The following is a 19,815-nucleotide window of genomic DNA, read 5'->3' on the forward strand; positions in this document are numbered from 1 at the left end:
ATAAGATGGTAAAATTTAATTTTAAAATGTTGTGTGGTCGTTTAATATTTTTAATTAACCATAAGCACCCACACAATAATTTCCATTATAAAATGAAAAACTAATTCGGTACCTGGGGCTACAAAAATTTCAATTTCAATTGGTAGTCAATAGATTAATGGTTTTACCACTTTCTAAATCATCACTCCCCTTTCAGCTACCAAAGTTTAATTAAACTAGTCTACAACACTGTAATTTCTATTTAATGCTTTAAAAATTTTTTTATAATTTTAAAATATTTTTACAAGTAGGCTTATAATTAATTTGAATATGCATGCTATTAAAAAATAAAGCCCCCATTCATATTTTGTTCATCCAGGATGATCAATGACCCCTGAGGACTCTTGCTCTACCAAAATTTAATCAAATACAGTAAAGCCTATAAACTGGGCCTAATGTGGATCATAGAGTGACAGAGTTTGTGAAAATGCCAGGTTATCTGGAAAGGAGTAAAAAAAGAAAAATACAGTATTGTAATTGTATGTATTATTTGAAGGTTATTACTCTGAATGTAGAACAGAGAATAAACTGTCCAAATACTCTTAATCGAAGGAAAAGTACGTACTTTGAAGACATAAAGCTGTCTATAATGAAAATTAACTATAAAATTTGGCAACTATTTTTAAAGAAATGTTTAATGTTCTGTTGTTTCCTGCACTGCACTATGCATTTTTCTGCCTCGTCAAGAAGGCAAAGAAGTCCCTTACTATGTGATATTTTAAAGAGTTTACAGTGGAGTCGTCAATGTCTTCTTCTTTTTCCGACATTTTTTCATTAATTATGACAGCAGCAATAATTCTGCAACAGACGTAATGTCTTGTTCGTTATCATTCTGGAACCATTGTTCAATGTAATTTTTATCGGGTTCTGTACATCCAGGAACTTTTCAGAAGGTTAAGTAAGTTTACATTAACTCGTTCCAGGCGTCCGCCACCCATCCAGCAACATCCAATAGGTTAAGTTTCTTTAAACTCTGGATAAGACCTTGACCATCATCGTTTGCAAAAATAAGAAAGTATAATTGCTTGTGTATTATCTTCTCTTGACACTAAAACTCCTTGGTCCATTGGCTGGCATAATGCTGTAACATTGGGTGGTAAAAATATTTCTCATATGTCCTCATTTCTTTCATTTTATGTCCATCATGGGGTCTCTTTCGACCCCAAGATTTTTGTGTGGGGATCTACCAGATTCCCAGCTCTTGGCGCTGAGGTATCTGCACCAGTCCCAGCCACATTTTACTAGAAGTGTAGACGTTAGCTAAAAATTGCATAGAATTTTCATTTATTGATGAAAATTCATGTAGTTTTTATGTTTTTACTTCCCAAAGTACACTGTATTGCATGGTTTAAACTAAACTTTTGTAATCATGCACAAAAAAAATTTTTGTAAAAAAAATTGTTACTTACAAAAAAAATAATTCCTAAATTTTGTATTTCTAATGGTAAGGAGAAGCCTCAAAAAATTCCTAGATCAAAAACAATATGTTTTTTTATTATTACACATAAAATTGAAGTAGAACCCAAGTTTTCATTGCAATATATTTATAAATATCTGAGATAATATCAAAAGAAAAAAAGATGTAACATGGCCAAACAGCCACGGCCATCTAAATCAAACTATAAAACATAGTTGACACATCGAATAAAAAGTATCAATAGTTACTATAACTTTGTAGGCCGGTTCATTACGAGTACTCTGATATAATAGTTATAATTATACTGCAATTTATTATATTAAAAAAATATTTTTTTTCCGAACGTCCTAAAAATAGGACGTTGGGATCATACGCAATTTCACGCGACGTCCTAAAAATAGGACGTTGGGATCATACGCGATTTCATGTGACGTCCTAAAATAAGGACGTTGGGATCAAAAGGGTTAACTCTTCAATGTCTAGGTGCGAAGACATATTGCTCAAAATCAGAATAGCCTTCCTTGGCAGATTTTAAGATTTTTAAAACCGATAGAACAAATACTTCATGGAACCATTATTTTATATTGCACAGCTCATCCAGGCTTTTGACTAGTTTTGATACCAAATTAAATGTTTATCCATTTCAATGTTCTTAAACGTACGTGGTTTCTTGGAATTTCCTATGATACCAAGTTTTAATTTGTGCTCACCTGTTGCATTACTGCATGGTAGGATTGTTACCCTCTCTTTGCCCTTTTATTAAAACATGGGGCTGACTGTTTTTCCATCAAAGCAAGACCTGTCACTTATAACAGTTAATAATTTAACCCTGTTTCATCACAGTTGTACAATTGCTCTCCAGTGGAACCTTCACACTTGTAAATGAAAAATGTTTAATTCTTTTAAATTTCTTTGATTTTCTACTTAATAAATTCTTTGTCCTGTTTGTTAACTGTACTCATTGTTTAAATTATCTATCAAGGAACTATTGAATCCTAAGTTTTAAGTTGTAAGTAAAAATATGTTTAAAAAAAGAAAATTGCATAAACATAGTAAAAACTGTTAATTAATAAATATTTTAACAACAATTTCATTTATCTTCATTGTGTTTGTTTAGATGTTCTAGTTATTTGATTGTGCGTACTTTATATCATGTGCAGCTTAAATTTATAACTGTTACAATTTTTTAATTAAGCCATTTACAAATGTTCTAGATCATTTGCAGTAAGTATGTGCAACAAGATCTCGCACATGATTCAAGGACTGGCGACACCTGCACACATGAAGCTGCAGCTGATTCCTATACTGCAGCACATGCACCATGACACTTCTACTGCGGCCATGGTAAATCATTTTATACATAAGCTGAACATGTATGTTTCTGTGAGTGAAAGATACATTAAATTAAATTTTAGACTTTGGAAAACCAACAAAATTTATTTATCAGTGTACTAGTGTTGGGCAAATCCAGAATTTTTGAATCTCTAATCCCATTTCAAATCTTTAAAAATTCAATTCCCGATTCTCGAATCTTAATAATACTTTCTTTAAAGATTAAAGTATGATCGAAACAAAATACAAATCAAAATCTTAGTTGATCTAATTTCTGTCATTCTTAAACCTTTGGAGACTACCCGGTAATATAAAAAGTAATAAGAATACCACTCTATTTTAAAGAAATTTGCAGAGGTTCAAAGAAATAGCTATATTTTAAGATCTAAATTATATCCCTTTACTGATAATTTAAGTTGATAGATTAAAATGTGGGCTTCCAGAATATATATATTTAATCTGCAAATTATATGGACATATATTTGTATCCTTTATAAAATGTATTTTAAAACAATGTAACAAAAATATTATAGCTCAATTTAATATTGAAATATCCTGAATTATTGGCTTTGTTAATGGTCAGCCAAGTCCCGTGGAGGGACATCCACCATCATGGGAATGTGGTTGTGAGAATAATAGATAACTGAACGTAAATAAACATCTTGTATTTTTATTTTAAAATTAATTTTTAAAGTTGTATCAAACATGTATTTTTAATTGAGAGATATTAGAAACAAAATTAATCAAAGTTGTTTGATAGTCCAAATAATATGGTAACAACGTTTTTCAGTAATCATCAAAGAAGGTGAAATAAGTTTAATTCAAAAGTCAATTTAACTTATTAGTCTAAAGATTTATTTTTTAAGAGTCTTCTATCTTGAAGTAGAATGTAGATGTTTTCTCAAATTTTAAAAATCTGTAGTTTAAAATTATAACATTGTGAATTTCTGTTGACATCTATAAATATTTGATAGTTGTGATGGGTGTAACTTAATTCGAATGTTCTATGTTACTTTGTTACTCTATAATAAAATTATTTCATGAAAGTTATACAAATATAATTCAACTTAGATTATGATGACAGGTGCGACAACTGTGCACTGACCTACTCCCCAAATATCCTGCCCAAGACTTTGTACTGGTTACTCTTCGCACTCTTACGCAGCTGGCCTCAGCTACTCTTGTTGAGATACCAAATCAAGTAAGTTGTACAATGTAATATAAATTGGTCAAGGATAAATGTTAGGTTATTTTGAAAACTTTGTTATCTCTTAGATAATACTAATAAAAAATCAATTATTGACATAAATATACAATGTCATATATCACTTTATATACTAAAACAATTTCTACACTTATAGATAAAAATCGATGACCATAATTATAATTAAGTATTGATAAATATTCGTAATATTATTTTTTACATTTGAACTGTGAATACACACCAATTTCAAATTATATACTGTCTGCGGTATAAGATTTATACTCTACTTTTTATTTCACTGTATTTATTAAGTGTAAATTTTAATGTATCTTTATAACCATTGATCTTTTATATTAGATTGAAGGCAATTTTACCAAACTGAATTGGAATCTGACGATTCACATATGAACAACATTATTCCTTGTAATATGGCAATAAGCAGCAACATGTGAATATTTACATATATTTGTCTTTAGTTATACAGCTTTTTTCGTTTTTCTGGGTTTGAAAATAAGAATATTTTAAAACAAATTAGTCCAATTTTAGTACACAACTTAAAAATGACCTGAAAACAAAAAAATCCAGCAGTGAAAAATAAGCTTCAACTGATGAAAAATAGTAATATTAATGATAAATATAAATTGTACATCGGTATATATTCTTGTATCAACGTTATGACTCAGAACACATCCAGACCTGATATTGTATAGTTCTTACCTCTGTTAGTGTAGTGATATTGTTTATTACCATACATGTAAAGGAGGCTTCTGCTGTAATTTTTATTTATCAACATTATGACTCAGAACACCTCCAGGCCTGATATTGTACAGTTCTTGCTATTGTTTGTGTCGTTATATTGTTTATTTCCATACATTAAAAGAGGCTTCTACTGTCATATTAGTTCATCAACGTTATGACTCAGAACACATCCAGGTCTGGTATTGTACAGTTCTTGTAGTAAGGCATTGGTGCTTTATGTTCAAACATAAGCATACTAATGGTAACATTAAGGGTTTAAATAGTTGACCATTGCAGATCATTACAGATATGTGGAAACTTCACACTTATGTAATTTTCTTTTCACTTCCCTCAAATTTTAAGGTGTTTACTATATGAGGTTGTGACACAATTGTTGTGATGATATGGGTGAAGTATGTGAATTGTGAAACAATAAAATCATTGGCTATGATAAGTGCCTCAATGTATTTGTTGAGTACATAGCTTAAGAATGTGGCTCTCAAATTTTTTAATAAAATTAAAATCCTCTTGTTTCTGTTTTTAGTTTTTAAATGTATGTATGTTACTTTATGGAGGGCCATCTTATAATGAATGTTATTTCTTTTTAAATTGACAAAATCTTGACTTTTTATAATCGTAAGAGGGTCATTTTAGTAAATCACTGTAAAATATATAAAAAACCTATAAATAACAGGAGCTACAACATTTTTTAACCAAAAAGTGATAAAACAGTAATATTTGTATTATTGAGTTTGTGTAATTGGAGTTATGTCCTTTTCGATGAATATCACATTTACAAAATCAAAGTATTTATAAGCTTAACCAAACTTATAAGTTTTAATTTTTGTAAAGCCTTTCAAAATTAAGGTTATTCTCAAATTTCAAATTGTCTGAAGAGATAGCCATGCTGTTAAAATGCCTTACAAATTAAAAGTTTATAAGTTTTGGTTTGCGTAATTTTTAGGTCTAATGAATTTAGGTAAAATGAGCAACAATTGAGATTATACCAAAGTAAAGGGGGTGTACACTAATAAATAAATCTTACTATTCAGAGTTAACAATAATCATTTATTAGAACACTGCAATAGTATGTACTGACACTTGTCTGGGACGAATTACTGAATGACTTAAAATTGTAAGGCCCTTATAAAGATCATTATTTAGCTATGAATAGTTCCTTTACGTTAACACAAAGTTTGCAAAATAAATGTCATAATAAGAATACTCCCCTTTGACTAGACGACCACAAATCTTTACTCCATGAAGTAAGAATGATCAAGCAAGGAATGTTGACCACAAAATGATGCTGTAATGAAATCCTTGACCACAATCCTGCCTAAAACAACCCCAAACTAATTTCTTTTAACCTGAGACATTAATAAATAAAATAATAACTGCTTAACCAGAAAGGTTACAGAAAGGTAAAAATTAAATTACTTTTATCATATACTGTACAATACATTAATATTAATATTTACAACAAGTTATTACCTATTACTCTATTACTATACACAAATTAATACTTATGGACACAGCTCATGGGATTTAGCATCGTGGCTGAGACATACAAATTTAGTCTAACAAAAATCACACTTGTACCTAAGTAAAATGATTGTTAATCATACTATCAAATATTGTAATATACAGTATGAGCTCCATCTCATACATCACCTAAAGTGATTGAAATAGCTGATCTTTGTGTCCGCTCATACAGTGTAATTTTTAAAGAAATGTAAAATCTTTTCTAAATTATTTATTGTGTTTGTGTAGGTGGAGTTATTGTTAGACTACCTGGTGAATGATCCAAGGCGAGAAGTGCAGTGTTGTGTGCTGCAATGTCTGTACTTGCTAGCCAAACATGGGGCCTACCTGTGGCCTGACACCAGTGTGGCCAGTCTTGTTAACGTGGCCCGAGGACCACACCCCTCTCTGGTCATTTGTGCTCTTGATGTCTTGATTGTTCTCACTCGTTCAGCAGCTATTTGCAATGCCCATGCTCGCTCAGGTACGAGCAACTAGCATGTTCATATAAGTTTTCTTAGTTAGGTTTTTTCAGTAATACATCTCGATAGATAAATTAAGTTTTAATTAGTTCCTAAGAGCTACTTACTTATGCAGTTCCAATTGTAAAATGGTATTTTTAATAGTTTATATGCAACAAATAAAACTGATCCATAGTTCCTTCATCCACTGAGAGGATATACGGTTATTACAGGAACAGAAAATATATATTAGTTGTTATATTATGTACAAGAACAACAAACAACAGAATTTCGTATTATTCTGTTTTTGGTTCAAACTCTGGTAATATGGTTTACAATAGGCTTAAAAATTTAAGAAATATCTTAATAAATTATTTGTTTACTTTAAGTTTAAGATGTAATCCAACGTTAACTAAAGTTGGTACATTTTTTACAAGAACTCTAATAATTAATACCTCCGTCAAAATGTGGCTTAATCATTTTGTTTCAAAATATTTTCATACTACCTACCATTAGAACTGAGCCAGTACAAACAGAAGTTCTTTTATATTCGATATTTTCTCTTTCGACAGGCTCCACTTTTCTTCACTATTCTTGAACTACAAATAATACCTGTTCAATCAATTCTTTTCTTGTTACACCTAGTTCTCCTTTCTCCTAGTTTTCTTTCTCCATTCTTTTTTGCTTCTTTTCTTTTTTCATCTTTACTATCATCTAGCAAACAATTCTATTTGATGTACAATTGCCTTTCAACTCGAATTCACTTGATTCCACCTCAAAAGTTTACTATTTCATGAAGAGGTCTTTTTTCAATTTTCCAATTTTTGGGTAGAAATAATCTTGTCCATTAAAAAAAAATAATGTTATGTGTCAATCACTTGATTAACCCTACTTAATTTCAAAGTAATCTGTCTATTCTTTTCAGGCAGGTACAGATTCACATGACATCGCAAGTTCTTTTCAATGAAACCAAAGTCACAATCAAAGTCTTAATTAAGTAGAAATGACCTACTTCAAGGAACAAGTGATCAATGGTTTTGAAATATTTTCTATATACCAAATACTGGTATAAGCAAAGAATCTGATAGTTATTGTAATGCCCAGAACTTGAGTCTGTTCTTATTATTAAGTGATCACTAAGTGATACTAATTTTACAAAGTATGAGGTCAACAATGAACTCGCAATTTCAACACTTACTTGGCTTGTTATGTCTTCTGTCCATTTGCATAATAAGGCCATATTTATATCTGAAGCTATAATATAAAACCACACTTTTAAAATCGCTTTTAAAATGCTGTAGTCAAACGTGGGAGGGGTATAGTTCGCTGCAAATCAATGGTTAGAAATGTGTTTTGGCATTAGATTTTATGGACTCAGATTTTATCTTGTAAGCTGCATGTAACATTTCAACATGTACTTCAATTCATTTTCTAGAGTTGCAAGTATTACAATTATTGCTCTTTGAGTGTGAAGTTAATCTCTGTAACAAATATAAATGCATAAATAGATTCTTTGACATGAAACTTGTCTGCTCTTACATTTTCCTATATAGCTTATGCATTTTTGGTTTTTGGCAAACTCATTAAGGGTGACAGATAGTGTATAGTTAAATTATTATTTCTTGAGTAGTAAGAACACTACTGCATAATACATTTTATAAGACACAATAACTTTTCACATTATCATCTATTTTTTGGGTCTATTATATTTTTCACGTTTGTCTGGGTCAGGAGCTGGCACACCAGGTGTGATTTTGCTTTGAGTGGCTGCAACCTTTTTCCATCCAACCTGGTAAAGAGATAATAAAGCATTTCATTTTTGCAGTCTGATTCATTTTCCACATTTACTGAAATACTGTATTTGTAAAACACAGTTTCGTGTTTAGTGACTTTTTTTTAAAAAGTGTTTTGGAATAAACTTTAACTAGACTGTTCAGGTATTTTGGTTCTTTTTTTCAAGGACAGTCTGCCGACTAGCTTTTGTTTAGAACTAGATCATTAAATTTGCAGTACCAGTATTGTTGGGCCATGATGACTTCAATGTACAGTGCTACTAATGAATTCAATGAATTTAAGAAGCCACTAAGGTTGCTTAAAAGGTTACTTAAATGTATAATGAAAAGAATTGGTTCAAGAATATACCTTTGTAGCACATCTTTGGTCACAACTATCAGTCTATTGGTAGTATTTTGGGTTTTGCTGTTTATAGTTGTTTCTATTTCAACAGTTTGGGTTCAGTTTGTAAGATAGCTCTTAAACCACCTTAACCCTATAAATGGCAGTCATTATATCCTGTAGTGTCGGGCAGTTTTAGAGATTCATGCTAGGTTTAAAAAGATGTATTAAAAAAAAAAAAAATTAGGAGCAATATATATATATATATATATATATATATATATATATATATATATATACGAGGGTCGTCCACAAAGTAACCTCCGTTTTGAAATAAAAAATAAACCAGTTGAGATACAAAAAGTTTATTATATAAATATTAAAACTACAGCTTTTCTATACTTTTCTACATATTCACCATACAAATTCAAGCACTTATCATATCTTTTAACAGTTTTTGAAATTCCGTCTTTAAAAAAATCTGCTGCCTGAGAACGTAGCCAACCTGTCACAGCGTTTTGAAGCTCTTCATCACTCGCAAATCTCTGAGATGCAAGCCACCACTTCATGTATGGGAAAAGATGGAAATCACTGGGAGCCAAGTCCGGGCTGTAGGGGGGGTGGTCAAAAACGTCCCATTTGAACTTTTCCAAAAGTTCTGTTGTTCTTTGAGCTGTATGAGGGCGGGCGTTGTCATGGACAAACACAACACCAGATGTCAGAAAACCACAACGCTTGTTTTGAATCGCTCGTCGTAGCCGTTTTAAAGTTTCACAGTAAGCTGCAGCTGTAATGGTCGTACCACGCTCCATAAATTCAACGAGCAAGGTACCCTTAGCATCCCAAAAAACTGAAAAACTCGCTGAAAAAGATTGGCGAGCTTTCTTTGGCTTGCTTCGCGAAGCGGTATGATCCCATTGCATTGACTGTTGTTTTGTTTCGGCATTCACATAGGCTACCCAAGTCTCATCTCCTGTAACGATCCTGTTCAAAAATGTTTCTCCTTCAACATCATACCGAGTAAGAAAGTCTATGGCAGAACTCATTCTTTTCATTTTGTGATCATCGGTGAGCACTTTTGGAATCCAACGAGCACAAAACTTGTGATAGCCTAGTTTTTCTGTCACTATCTCATGCACAAGACTTCGAGAAATTTCAGGAAAATAATCTGAAAGTTCCGAGATTGTGAAGCGACGGTTCTCGCGAATTTTCTCATCCACTTTGTTCGCCAAGTCATCACTGACGAGAGATGGCCTACCACTCCGGTCTTCATCGTGAACGTCCGTTCTTCCATTTTTTAAAAAACGAACCCATTGATGGACCACACCTTCGCTCATAATGTTTCGGCCATACACCGCACTCAATTCACGATGAATTTCAGCGCTGTGTAACTTTTCGACCACAGAAATCTTATTACACCACGCACTTCACACTCGGCAGGATTTTCTATCACGGCGCTCATGTTTTTATGTTGTAACAAAAGAACGCGTGATCTCACGATTCTCTCCCTTGCACAGCTAGAAGCTTACTGAACGGCTGCGTACACCGATGTGAGAATGGCAGCCCTACCCCCACTACTTATCACGCCACGCCCAAACGGCGGTTACTTTATGGACGACCCTCGTGTGTGTGTGTGTGTGTATATATATATATATATATATATATATATATATATATATATGTATATATTTTTTGTTAAGAATTGAAACAAAGAATAATATTTGCATTTAAAGTATGCCATAAGCAAAATTTATATTAAAAAATTGTTTAATGAAATGCAAACTTTGCAAAAGAAATTCTAAAATTTGGGGAGGAGTATAATGCCTATCAAATCAAATTATTGTGAGAAAAATGTCAATGTGAGATAGCTATTTTGTTTCAAATTTTATATAGTTATATAGAAACAGGTGACCAAATTTTATTGATTAACACTACGAGGATTAATGCATTTTATTTACCACTAATATTTTCCAACTTTCTTAGCAACATTTCATGACAAGTTATTGAAAGCCTTGCTATAACTAATAAAATTGCAGTTACTGTGTCTCTTCGCACTAAAGATTTTATAAGATGTTCTGCAACCTGTTTTATCTTAATAGTAGCATAAGCTTTTTTTAGACCTTCTAATTTGATAATCTTCTTGTATTGTCTGATAATGTATATTGTGGCATATGCATACAGCACGTCTACACATACATGGCTGACAGTACTAATGGAGCTTTTTTTTAAAAAAACATGCTTTTTCTTTGTCTTCTAAGAGACAGAAAATAATTTAAACTTTGACAAAAACAAAACTTTTCGTAATCTTTAAATGCATGCAATTATGACAATCGTGTATCCATGTTAAATTTCTTTAGCGCTTTCAGGGTCAAAAATTAATTTCTTACTTCATTTGCAGTTACTTTCCATTTCCTCTATCAGGTTTTAAGAATCCTCATGTACATTTGTTTAGCACTAGGGGGAGTTTAGATGGTTCTGAAGCCTTATTTGCAAATTTCTGAAATTTCTGAACAAATCCTCTTGCATCTCATTTTTCATTTTTGTGGTGATGGATGATTACTTACTATAGATATAAAAAACTGTCTGTCATCATGTATATTATTCTTGCCAGTAATATTATTGATACGCTGATTAATTGTCAGCCCGTTGTTCTGTGTCGTTATAGAAATATGCAGTTTTTTAAAAAGACAGGGATTAGCTGGTTCCTCCACTTTTGTAAACATTTCGGATTGTGTAAGATTATGTTTCTCAAAAATAGATTGTATTTGCAATTTTTAAGTCTAAAAGTGAAAACTTAGCTTCCCTTAAAAGTTTTGTTGATTATGACTACTTTTAGGACCTTGAACAGTGCTGTTGAAAATGTCTGATCTATATATTGGAATAGGAAGTGACTTGCAACAGAAGAAATTGTTTTGTAATATTTGTTATATTATTGATTATTATTACTTAAAATTCACTGAATAATGTGGAGTTTTTATAATTTTTTCTGTATCATAAATTAGAAATAACAAAAATTAAAGAATATTCTTTTACTTTATCCTTAAATTCTGTTTTTCACAAAATATTTGATATTAAAAGGCTGATTGCTTCAAAATAGTGGTCTCCAAACTATGGCTCGCTGGCTAAATCTAGCCCATGGGAGGATTTAAACTAACCCACAGTAAGTTCTGTCAACAGTGAAGCAAATATTCTTTGTTCAGACTGAACCAGGCAGTATGAAGTCTGTAACACGGCTACCCACCTCCAACAAATATACCCATAGGTCATCAGAGTACAGATTGCTCCACAGTAGAAGAGTGACTAAAGTTTACTCGATTGTGCACCTGATGGGGTAATGAGAACACCTCTTCGTATAGATCACACTTGATTTGTAATCTAGTTGTTTCTGATGTTGAAATGATGCAAAAAGTTCGTTTGAACTTCTTTGTTGCTGATTTGTTTTGGATCTCTTTAGACAGATGCGGACTCCAGATTCCAGGAGTTAAGTCTGTGATAGCGCCAGATTTCAGACACTGCACTAAGTGGAAGGTTAAAAAGGAGCTGAACTCAACATCCCCCCCACCCCCCCCCCCCCCCACCCCCCCCCCCCCCCACCCCCCCCCCCCCCCACCCCCCCCCCCCCCCACCCCCCCCCCCCCCCACCCCCCCCCCCAATTTGTTTTTATGGATCCTGTGTTATTTGTTAAGACTATAAAAAACTGTCACATCAGCCACAGGCACCCATCCACAGAGACTGGGCAGTCCATTCCATGCTCTAAGGTGCAAATAGCAGTTTGTCTAGACTTTTTGGACTTGGAGCTGGTTTATTGTTATTACACCAGTGTAGTTACTGGAAACCCCTAAGAAAATTATTTGTGTGTTTTTGTAGTTTGAGGAAGAAGGAAGATAAGAAACAGAATACATTGGGTTCATCCAATTAACGAAGGAAAAATTGCCCAATTACCTTACAATTTTTATCAGATTTTGTGATGAACTTTTCGCCTCAGTTTAAGAATGCCTGCAGAGGAGGGACTCGACAGAGATTTATAATTAATTCTTTTTAAAAGTTGTCTGTGACACTAGAATGATATTTGATTTTCAGTTAGTATGCTTTTGTAAACACTGGCTTTCATTTTACAATAAAAAATTTGTTTAAACACTAAGTTAACAACTGCAGTTCTGTCTTTTTAAGATAATTAAGTATAATTTTAAAAAAAAATGGTCCAACACTTTTTGATGTATAAATACTGTTTTAAATATGTTTTGCTTATTTTCAGGAGTCATATCTATATATATAAAAATGAAACTGTTCGTGTGTAACAGCATCACTCACAAACGGCTGGACGGATTCGCCTAATTTTTTTTTTAATTTGTTCGTCTTGATCTGTAGAAGGTTATAGGATACTTTTTATCCCTTTCCCGATTCAGGATTCCGCCCCACTGGTTACAGAAATACCCGTAAGAAATGCATTGCAGCAAACATATGTTATTAAGTGAAAGAGTCTTTTCAAATTTTTTAATCAGCTGTTCTTTGTAAACATATATAATGCGACAAAAAATTGTTGTTATTTTTTGACAGTAACTAAGTAAACATAAATATTTTTGACGTTTCTATGTAAACAAAACATTTTTTGACATTTACAACGTGTCACAAATGTCAAATTTTTGATAAACGTGATTTGATATCTTTTTTACAATTTCCAAGAACAGTGTTATTTTCCATCAGTAAAAGGTTTAAAAAAATAGGCAAGTATTTTTGTTTTCTCATGTAAATATTCTTTGAAGAATGTTTTTCTCAACATTTTTTTTTTACAGAATTCTTTTGAGCAGGTTTTTTGACGAATTTTATTGGAAAATAACATAATGCCGCCAAGAAAAAAAAGTGCTTTAAGCCGTCACAGCAAACGTGCGATAGCAACAAAACGAATTCGTAACAATCAAAGCAACGACCAGCGCGCAAAGGTAAACGAATTGAATCGAATACGAACATCAGCATCAAGAATGATGCTGTCGCAAGAAGAAAGAGAAACATCAAATTTGAATGATAGATTGAGAATGCAAAGTAATCGAGCGGTTGCAAACAGATCAGGCGATGCACGACTTCAACATGACATGTATAAACAAGCTTTTAATTACGATCCTTCAGCAGACTACAATCAACACCCAAATAATACAACTAATAACGTTGTTTACCAAAACGCATTAAAATAAACAAAAAACTTTTATAATAGATTTTATGATATGCTACGATGTATTAGTAGAGCAATAAATTAATTGGAAAAACATATAATAAAATTAGTATTTCTTTTCGATGCTTGATTGATGTAGCCCTCTCTACTGCCACGCGAGCGGAGCCGCGGGTTTAGGCTAGTATTTTTATAAAGAAAAAATATTGATCAAAATAAGATAACAAACGTCTTTTTTCATTAAGTATAAAACTGCCTAATTATTAAATTGTAACAATTTATTTCGTTTTAAAAGTATAGAAATGTAAGTTTACTTAAAAAAAAAAATCAAAGCCAATTTTGAACTTGCGAACATATCTACAGTAAATGGAATATACCATATTTTGAGGTCTGCAATCTGATCTCTTCTTGAGGTGAATGTGGTTAGTCAGTGAGTGCAGACCTATTATGACTTGTATTCTATAGTAGAGTTTTAATAATTGGTGTTTTCTTTTTTTTATTAAATGCATGTTTTTGAGTTAGTCTGCATAGAGTTGAAACAAAACATGGTTGATGTGATTCATGATATATGCTTGGCACAATGCTCTGGTATAATTAGTTTTATTTTAACCTAGATTATAGGTATGTGTTAGATTAGTTCTTCATCTGAGGAACAGATCAGATTGCAGATCTCAAAACATAGAGTTACTGGATTTTGGACATTTGTCATCATTATATTTTACAAAAGTTATAACACCTTTAACCCATTGCGGATCGTGAAAACGGCGCGCGCGCGGGCCTTAGAGTACGAATTAATCCGTATTACAACGCAGCACCCGCAGTGTTTGCACGCCTACCTGCCTGCTTAGCGCGCTCGCTAATTAGGCCAGCGTATATAATTATACATGTTTTGTTTGTTTATGTTGTTATTTATGTTATATAAACATTATACAGATCATATTTGACAAGTATATTATACTAGAACAAATGTAAAAATACAGGTACATAACATTTTTACTAACGTTTTTTGCGTGTTGTAGGACGGATCAAACGTTTTACACAATAAAAAATTGTTCTAATAAAACTGTCAATTCAAGAAACAACTAATCTAATATTTACAAAATATTGAGACTGTCTTTGTCTTAGTAGTGGATTTTGGTGTGATAGTCACGGAAACAATTATACGCGTGATAGAATCGTCTCCATCCTCAATAACACTATCGATTATCACTTTCATCACTTCCACTTTCTAATAATAGTCTATCTAATTCAGATGATCGTAAATTATCACCCATTTTATTTACGTACACGCACACGAGGCAAAGGAAAATCGAACGCCACGACTGTACAACTCAGACAAACAATTTGTCGCAAATAAAAACGTTATTGACCGATAACGAGGGGAGTATTTGTGGACAGGTACCAGAGATAAGATAGGAAGCCAGTCCAGGAAAACGGACTATAAATAATCTCCGAGACTTATAACAGCGATAAGCGTTCAAAACAAATGAGTCATCCGTACCACGTCATCCGCGTGAGGGTCACGTCATTGTGCTTTTGGTCCACGCCTCGCTCCGCGTCACCCTCACGTCGTTGATCCGCAATGGGTTAACATATTATATAAGTGCTATACTTTTTTTTAACATATAACAATGGCAAATGTCCGAAAGCTTGTTTTCTTTTCAAACCTTCCATCGTCAATAACAAACTTTAAACAAAAAATAGTGTTACTGATTTTTATATCACTGAACAATGGCAAATGTCCAAAAAAATCCTACTTCTTTCAGCTATAATGTTTTTTATATTACTAACTATAGTCTATAGTATTGGGCAAGGGGATTTTCAAAAAGTATAGTGTAATGTTTATACTATATAAATTAATGGTGTTTAGTATTATCTGGAGGCCACTATTTTTTTAAGTTTTTCTTACTGGGGTCCTAAAAGAACTATATTATTAGACAGAACAGACTTATTTAACTTACTCTGAAAATTACATGTCATTAGAAGGAGTGCCCTCCTTCTCACCGACATCGCTTCCTTTTGGGAGGCATAAAACAAGAAACAATGGTTATAAATGACATCCTTTTTAAAATAAGTCAAATAAAATCTGGTGTTTCTAATAACGTAGTGTTTTTAAGTCTCCGGCAAGTAAAACTCAAAAATAGTAGCCGTAGCCTCCAAAGTATGTGCCACAAATGGCAGTCCTCAAAAAACTGTTTACAAGCTCTTTGAGAGGTGGTGGTGAAATATCAGTTTAAAACAAATAGAATAATACTGTTGTGTGTACAGGCTGCAAAGCACTCCATCCCAGTCGCTGGTGTTTCAAGCAGAGTACATGAGGCTGCGCTGTGAGATGCTGCAGTGCCTCGCTCAGCTGGTGGCCACTTGTAAGAGTTTCTGCACAGCCCCACCTCCAGCTATTGCAGCCACCATCGTCCAGACCACTCGAGATGACTTGCAGAAATTCGGCAACATCACAAACCGAGTACACTAAATGATTTTGTTAAATAAAGAGCATGATTATGTTTTCTTTAAAGCTTAAAGTATGAAAAGCAATTCAAAATTTATTCACATTTAAATTTATATGAATAACATTTGTAGATACATGTGAATATTAAGGTATAATATTACATATCTCTAAAAGACTCAAATTTTTTTTACATCTTTGTCATTTAAAAAGGGCTGATTGACATGAGTATCTGTAGTTGAATCACTTTTGTAATATCCAGTAACAGGTTCTTTTTTCATTTGTATATACGTAATTATACTGAATAAATAGATTGTAATATATATATATATATATATATATATATATATATATATATATATATATATATATATGTGTGTGTGTGTATAAAGTGATAACCGAGAAAGCAGTAATACACACCACGGATATGTTTTGTTATGGCTCTGTAGGAGACGCAGAACTGACGAGCAGGTGGTCGGAGGTAGACAAACGGAGCCCCAACCCCCCCTCGCAGAGTGAAGGTCATTTATAAATACTTACTTGGCAACCGCGATAAGCACTGAGCATGCACCGGGCATTTCAAAGGCCTTTTATAAACTAAAAAACTCTCCAAGACACATAATCTATAATATTGGATATAATTGTATTTGGCGTTTTGGTCAAAGTCTAGCGTAGGAAAGGTTAAGTTTTCTCAGTACTTTTATTTTCCAGGAGATGACTAAAGAAGACATAAAAACATAATCTAATGACTTAGTTCTAAAATATCAGAATGATCAGCAAGAACAATTAATAGATTACAGTATTTAATTCAAAATCGTAAGTTAATATATATTATAAAATTTGGAAAATGTCATAAGTACCTTTCATAAAAAAGGTAGTCACAGAATTAGTCAAGGCTTGAGCTTCTTACTGTAAAATTGTCAGCTTTAATGGTGGTCACCTTGATTTTAGTTCAATTAGAGTAATATTTAAGCTCAACCACTGTTGTCTTCTTATTTGTTATCATACGATTATGGAAGTGAACTACTTTAAAGCTTAACTTAGTATACATCAGGCACATTTTAGTTTATTCTATATATTTCATTGATTACAGAAAAAAACATTCAAACTTTATTGTACTTCATTGTATAAATATTCAAAAAGTATTTACTTTCCAAAGTGCTAAAATACATATGGGGTAAAACCGAAGGTTATTTCACTGTAGCTGGCTCTTGAGACAAGAAAGAAGATTAGATCAATTGCATTCTACTTATTATATTATTTATATAAGGATTTTGAACATAATCCAGACTCACCCTTCTTATACAAATAAATACAAAATACAAAGAAATTATATACATTCTATTTGATATCTCATCAAAACTCCTGTAATTATTGTTGGTTATACAATACTAATCCTGTAAAAGAAAATAGATAAAACAATGAATTATTTCTTGTCATAAATAAACAATAACTACAATATAGACTAAGCTGATTATTCAATTTCGAGGTAATTAATAAGTAAATAATAAGCATTTCTTAATGAATGTACAGTATGTGATTTATTCAATCTTGTTACAAATCAAATTAATTTGAATTTTAGGTACTTAATCAAATTATTTGTTTGTTGTAGAAATCAATTAATTATAACTCAGCTTTATCTAATATTTCTTTTGTCTTTTTCAGTTGCGGAAATGCATCAAAGAATTTCAGACCTGTGGAGAACTGTATTGGAAACTGTACCAGTCAGTATTTGATGCAGATCCGAGCTCACTGAACAACATTCAGATGTATCCTTTTTGTTCTTAGAATCTTATGATTAAGGTTCATTCAAATTTTTAAATAAGTTGAAGTGAAAATAACCCTTGTTCACCAAATACCTCGTAGTTATTCTGCTACGTTTCATAAGCAGATGTGTTTAGTGAGAGATTCTAAATATTTCTTTTATAATATGTCAATTAAAAAAGTTAAACATGCAAATATTTGGTACAATAACATATTTTAGAAATCAGTTTCTGTAACATTTTTACTTGGCAGAAGTCATATATATTGGATCAGAAATATATAACTGTACTCATTGCAGATAAGAGAACTATATTTCAGTGAAGTTATTGGTGAAAAGTGCATAAGTGATTTAAAAACAGTTTTTAGTTTTAGGGCTGCTGTATGGACATGTGACCTAACACTAGCTTTGTCTCAATAAATAAAGACATTTTTCATTTAATTTCAAATTGTGTTTTAAATTTATTTCTATAAAAAAAATTGTATAATGCATTGCAAATATACTCAAAACACTGTCTTTTTTAATATTTCATTACTTATTTTGTAAACAATATATTAGAATATTTAAATATTTATTTTTAGAATCAGAGATTTTTTTTTAAAACAAAATTTATAGAAAATAAGATTTATGTATAATACATTTTCTTTTTCAAGAGTACATTTAACATATTTTACATATTCTCAAGCTTTCCTAAAAATTAAAAATAATATAAACATTGAGAACAATAAATGTTATTTATAATTTATTTTACGTTTCATGAATATATATATATAATATAAAAACATGAAAATGTCATAGAAGACTTAATTTTAAGTTTTGTATGATCATAATGTTACCTTTTCATATAAGTACAGGGAGCGGCAAAATGATCTGACGGTTTTCGCTGCCGTGCTGTCAAGCGATGTGAGTGGTGGGGATAGGGGCGTGGCAGAGCCTACGTGCGGACATTTTTAGTAGCCATGGAGCGGTGGACGGCTGAGCACCGTGCGTTCGTTGTGGAAGCATTTTTTAAAAGTGGCGATAGTGTTGTTGCTGTTCAGCGGCAGTTCCACAGACGTTTTAATGTGGCTCCAGGAGGGAAAGTGCCAAATCGAAACACCATTTTGCTGTGGGTGGGTAACTTTAGAGCTACCGGTTCAGCTTTAAAACGAAAATCAACAGGCCGTCCAAGGTCAGCCCGGACGCCAGAGAACGTCGAGAGAGTGAGAGGAGCTGTGGAAGCCAGTCCTCGGCGGCCTGCACGTAAACAAGCTGCAGCTCTGCAGATGTCTGACCGCTCGGTAAGAAGAATATTAAGGTACGACCTGCACTTTCATCCGTACAAAATGGCTATCGTGCAACAGTTGAAGCCCAGTGATTATGCAAAATGCATTGAATTTTCAGAGCAAATGATTGATTTGCTTACAGATGAAAAATTTCTCATTATGAGCGACGAAGCTCATTTTCATTTGAATGGTTATGTTAATAAGCAGAATTTCCGATATTGGTCAGAAAACAATCCAGAAGAACTGCATGAACGACCTCTTCACAGTCCCAAGGTCACTGTGTGGTGTGGCGTAACAAAAAATTGTGTTATAGGCCCATACTTTTTTGAAGAGAACGGTCTAACTGTAAC

At 32.5% G+C, this 19,815-nt stretch overlaps 1 protein-coding gene across 1 annotated transcript in view; it reads left to right on the forward strand.

Moving 5' to 3' along the window:
- Positions 1-19,815, forward strand: part of LOC124361243 (integrator complex subunit 7-like) — a 38,264-nt gene that overhangs the window by 8,434 nt on the left and 10,015 nt on the right. Inside the window, exons 5-10 of the mRNA XM_046815286.1 lie at positions 2,671-2,800; positions 3,873-3,989; positions 6,501-6,735; positions 12,005-12,158; positions 16,261-16,456; positions 18,104-18,207. Of these exons, the coding sequence (XP_046671242.1) occupies positions 2,671-2,800; positions 3,873-3,989; positions 6,501-6,735; positions 12,005-12,158; positions 16,261-16,456; positions 18,104-18,207 (936 nt within the window). The remainder of the gene's footprint in view (positions 1-2,670; positions 2,801-3,872; positions 3,990-6,500; positions 6,736-12,004; positions 12,159-16,260; positions 16,457-18,103; positions 18,208-19,815) is intronic.

The sequence above is a fragment of the Homalodisca vitripennis genome, chromosome 4, assembly GCF_021130785.1.
Source record: "Homalodisca vitripennis isolate AUS2020 chromosome 4, UT_GWSS_2.1, whole genome shotgun sequence".
In the NCBI taxonomy this organism is placed as follows: domain Eukaryota; kingdom Metazoa; phylum Arthropoda; class Insecta; order Hemiptera; family Cicadellidae; genus Homalodisca; species Homalodisca vitripennis.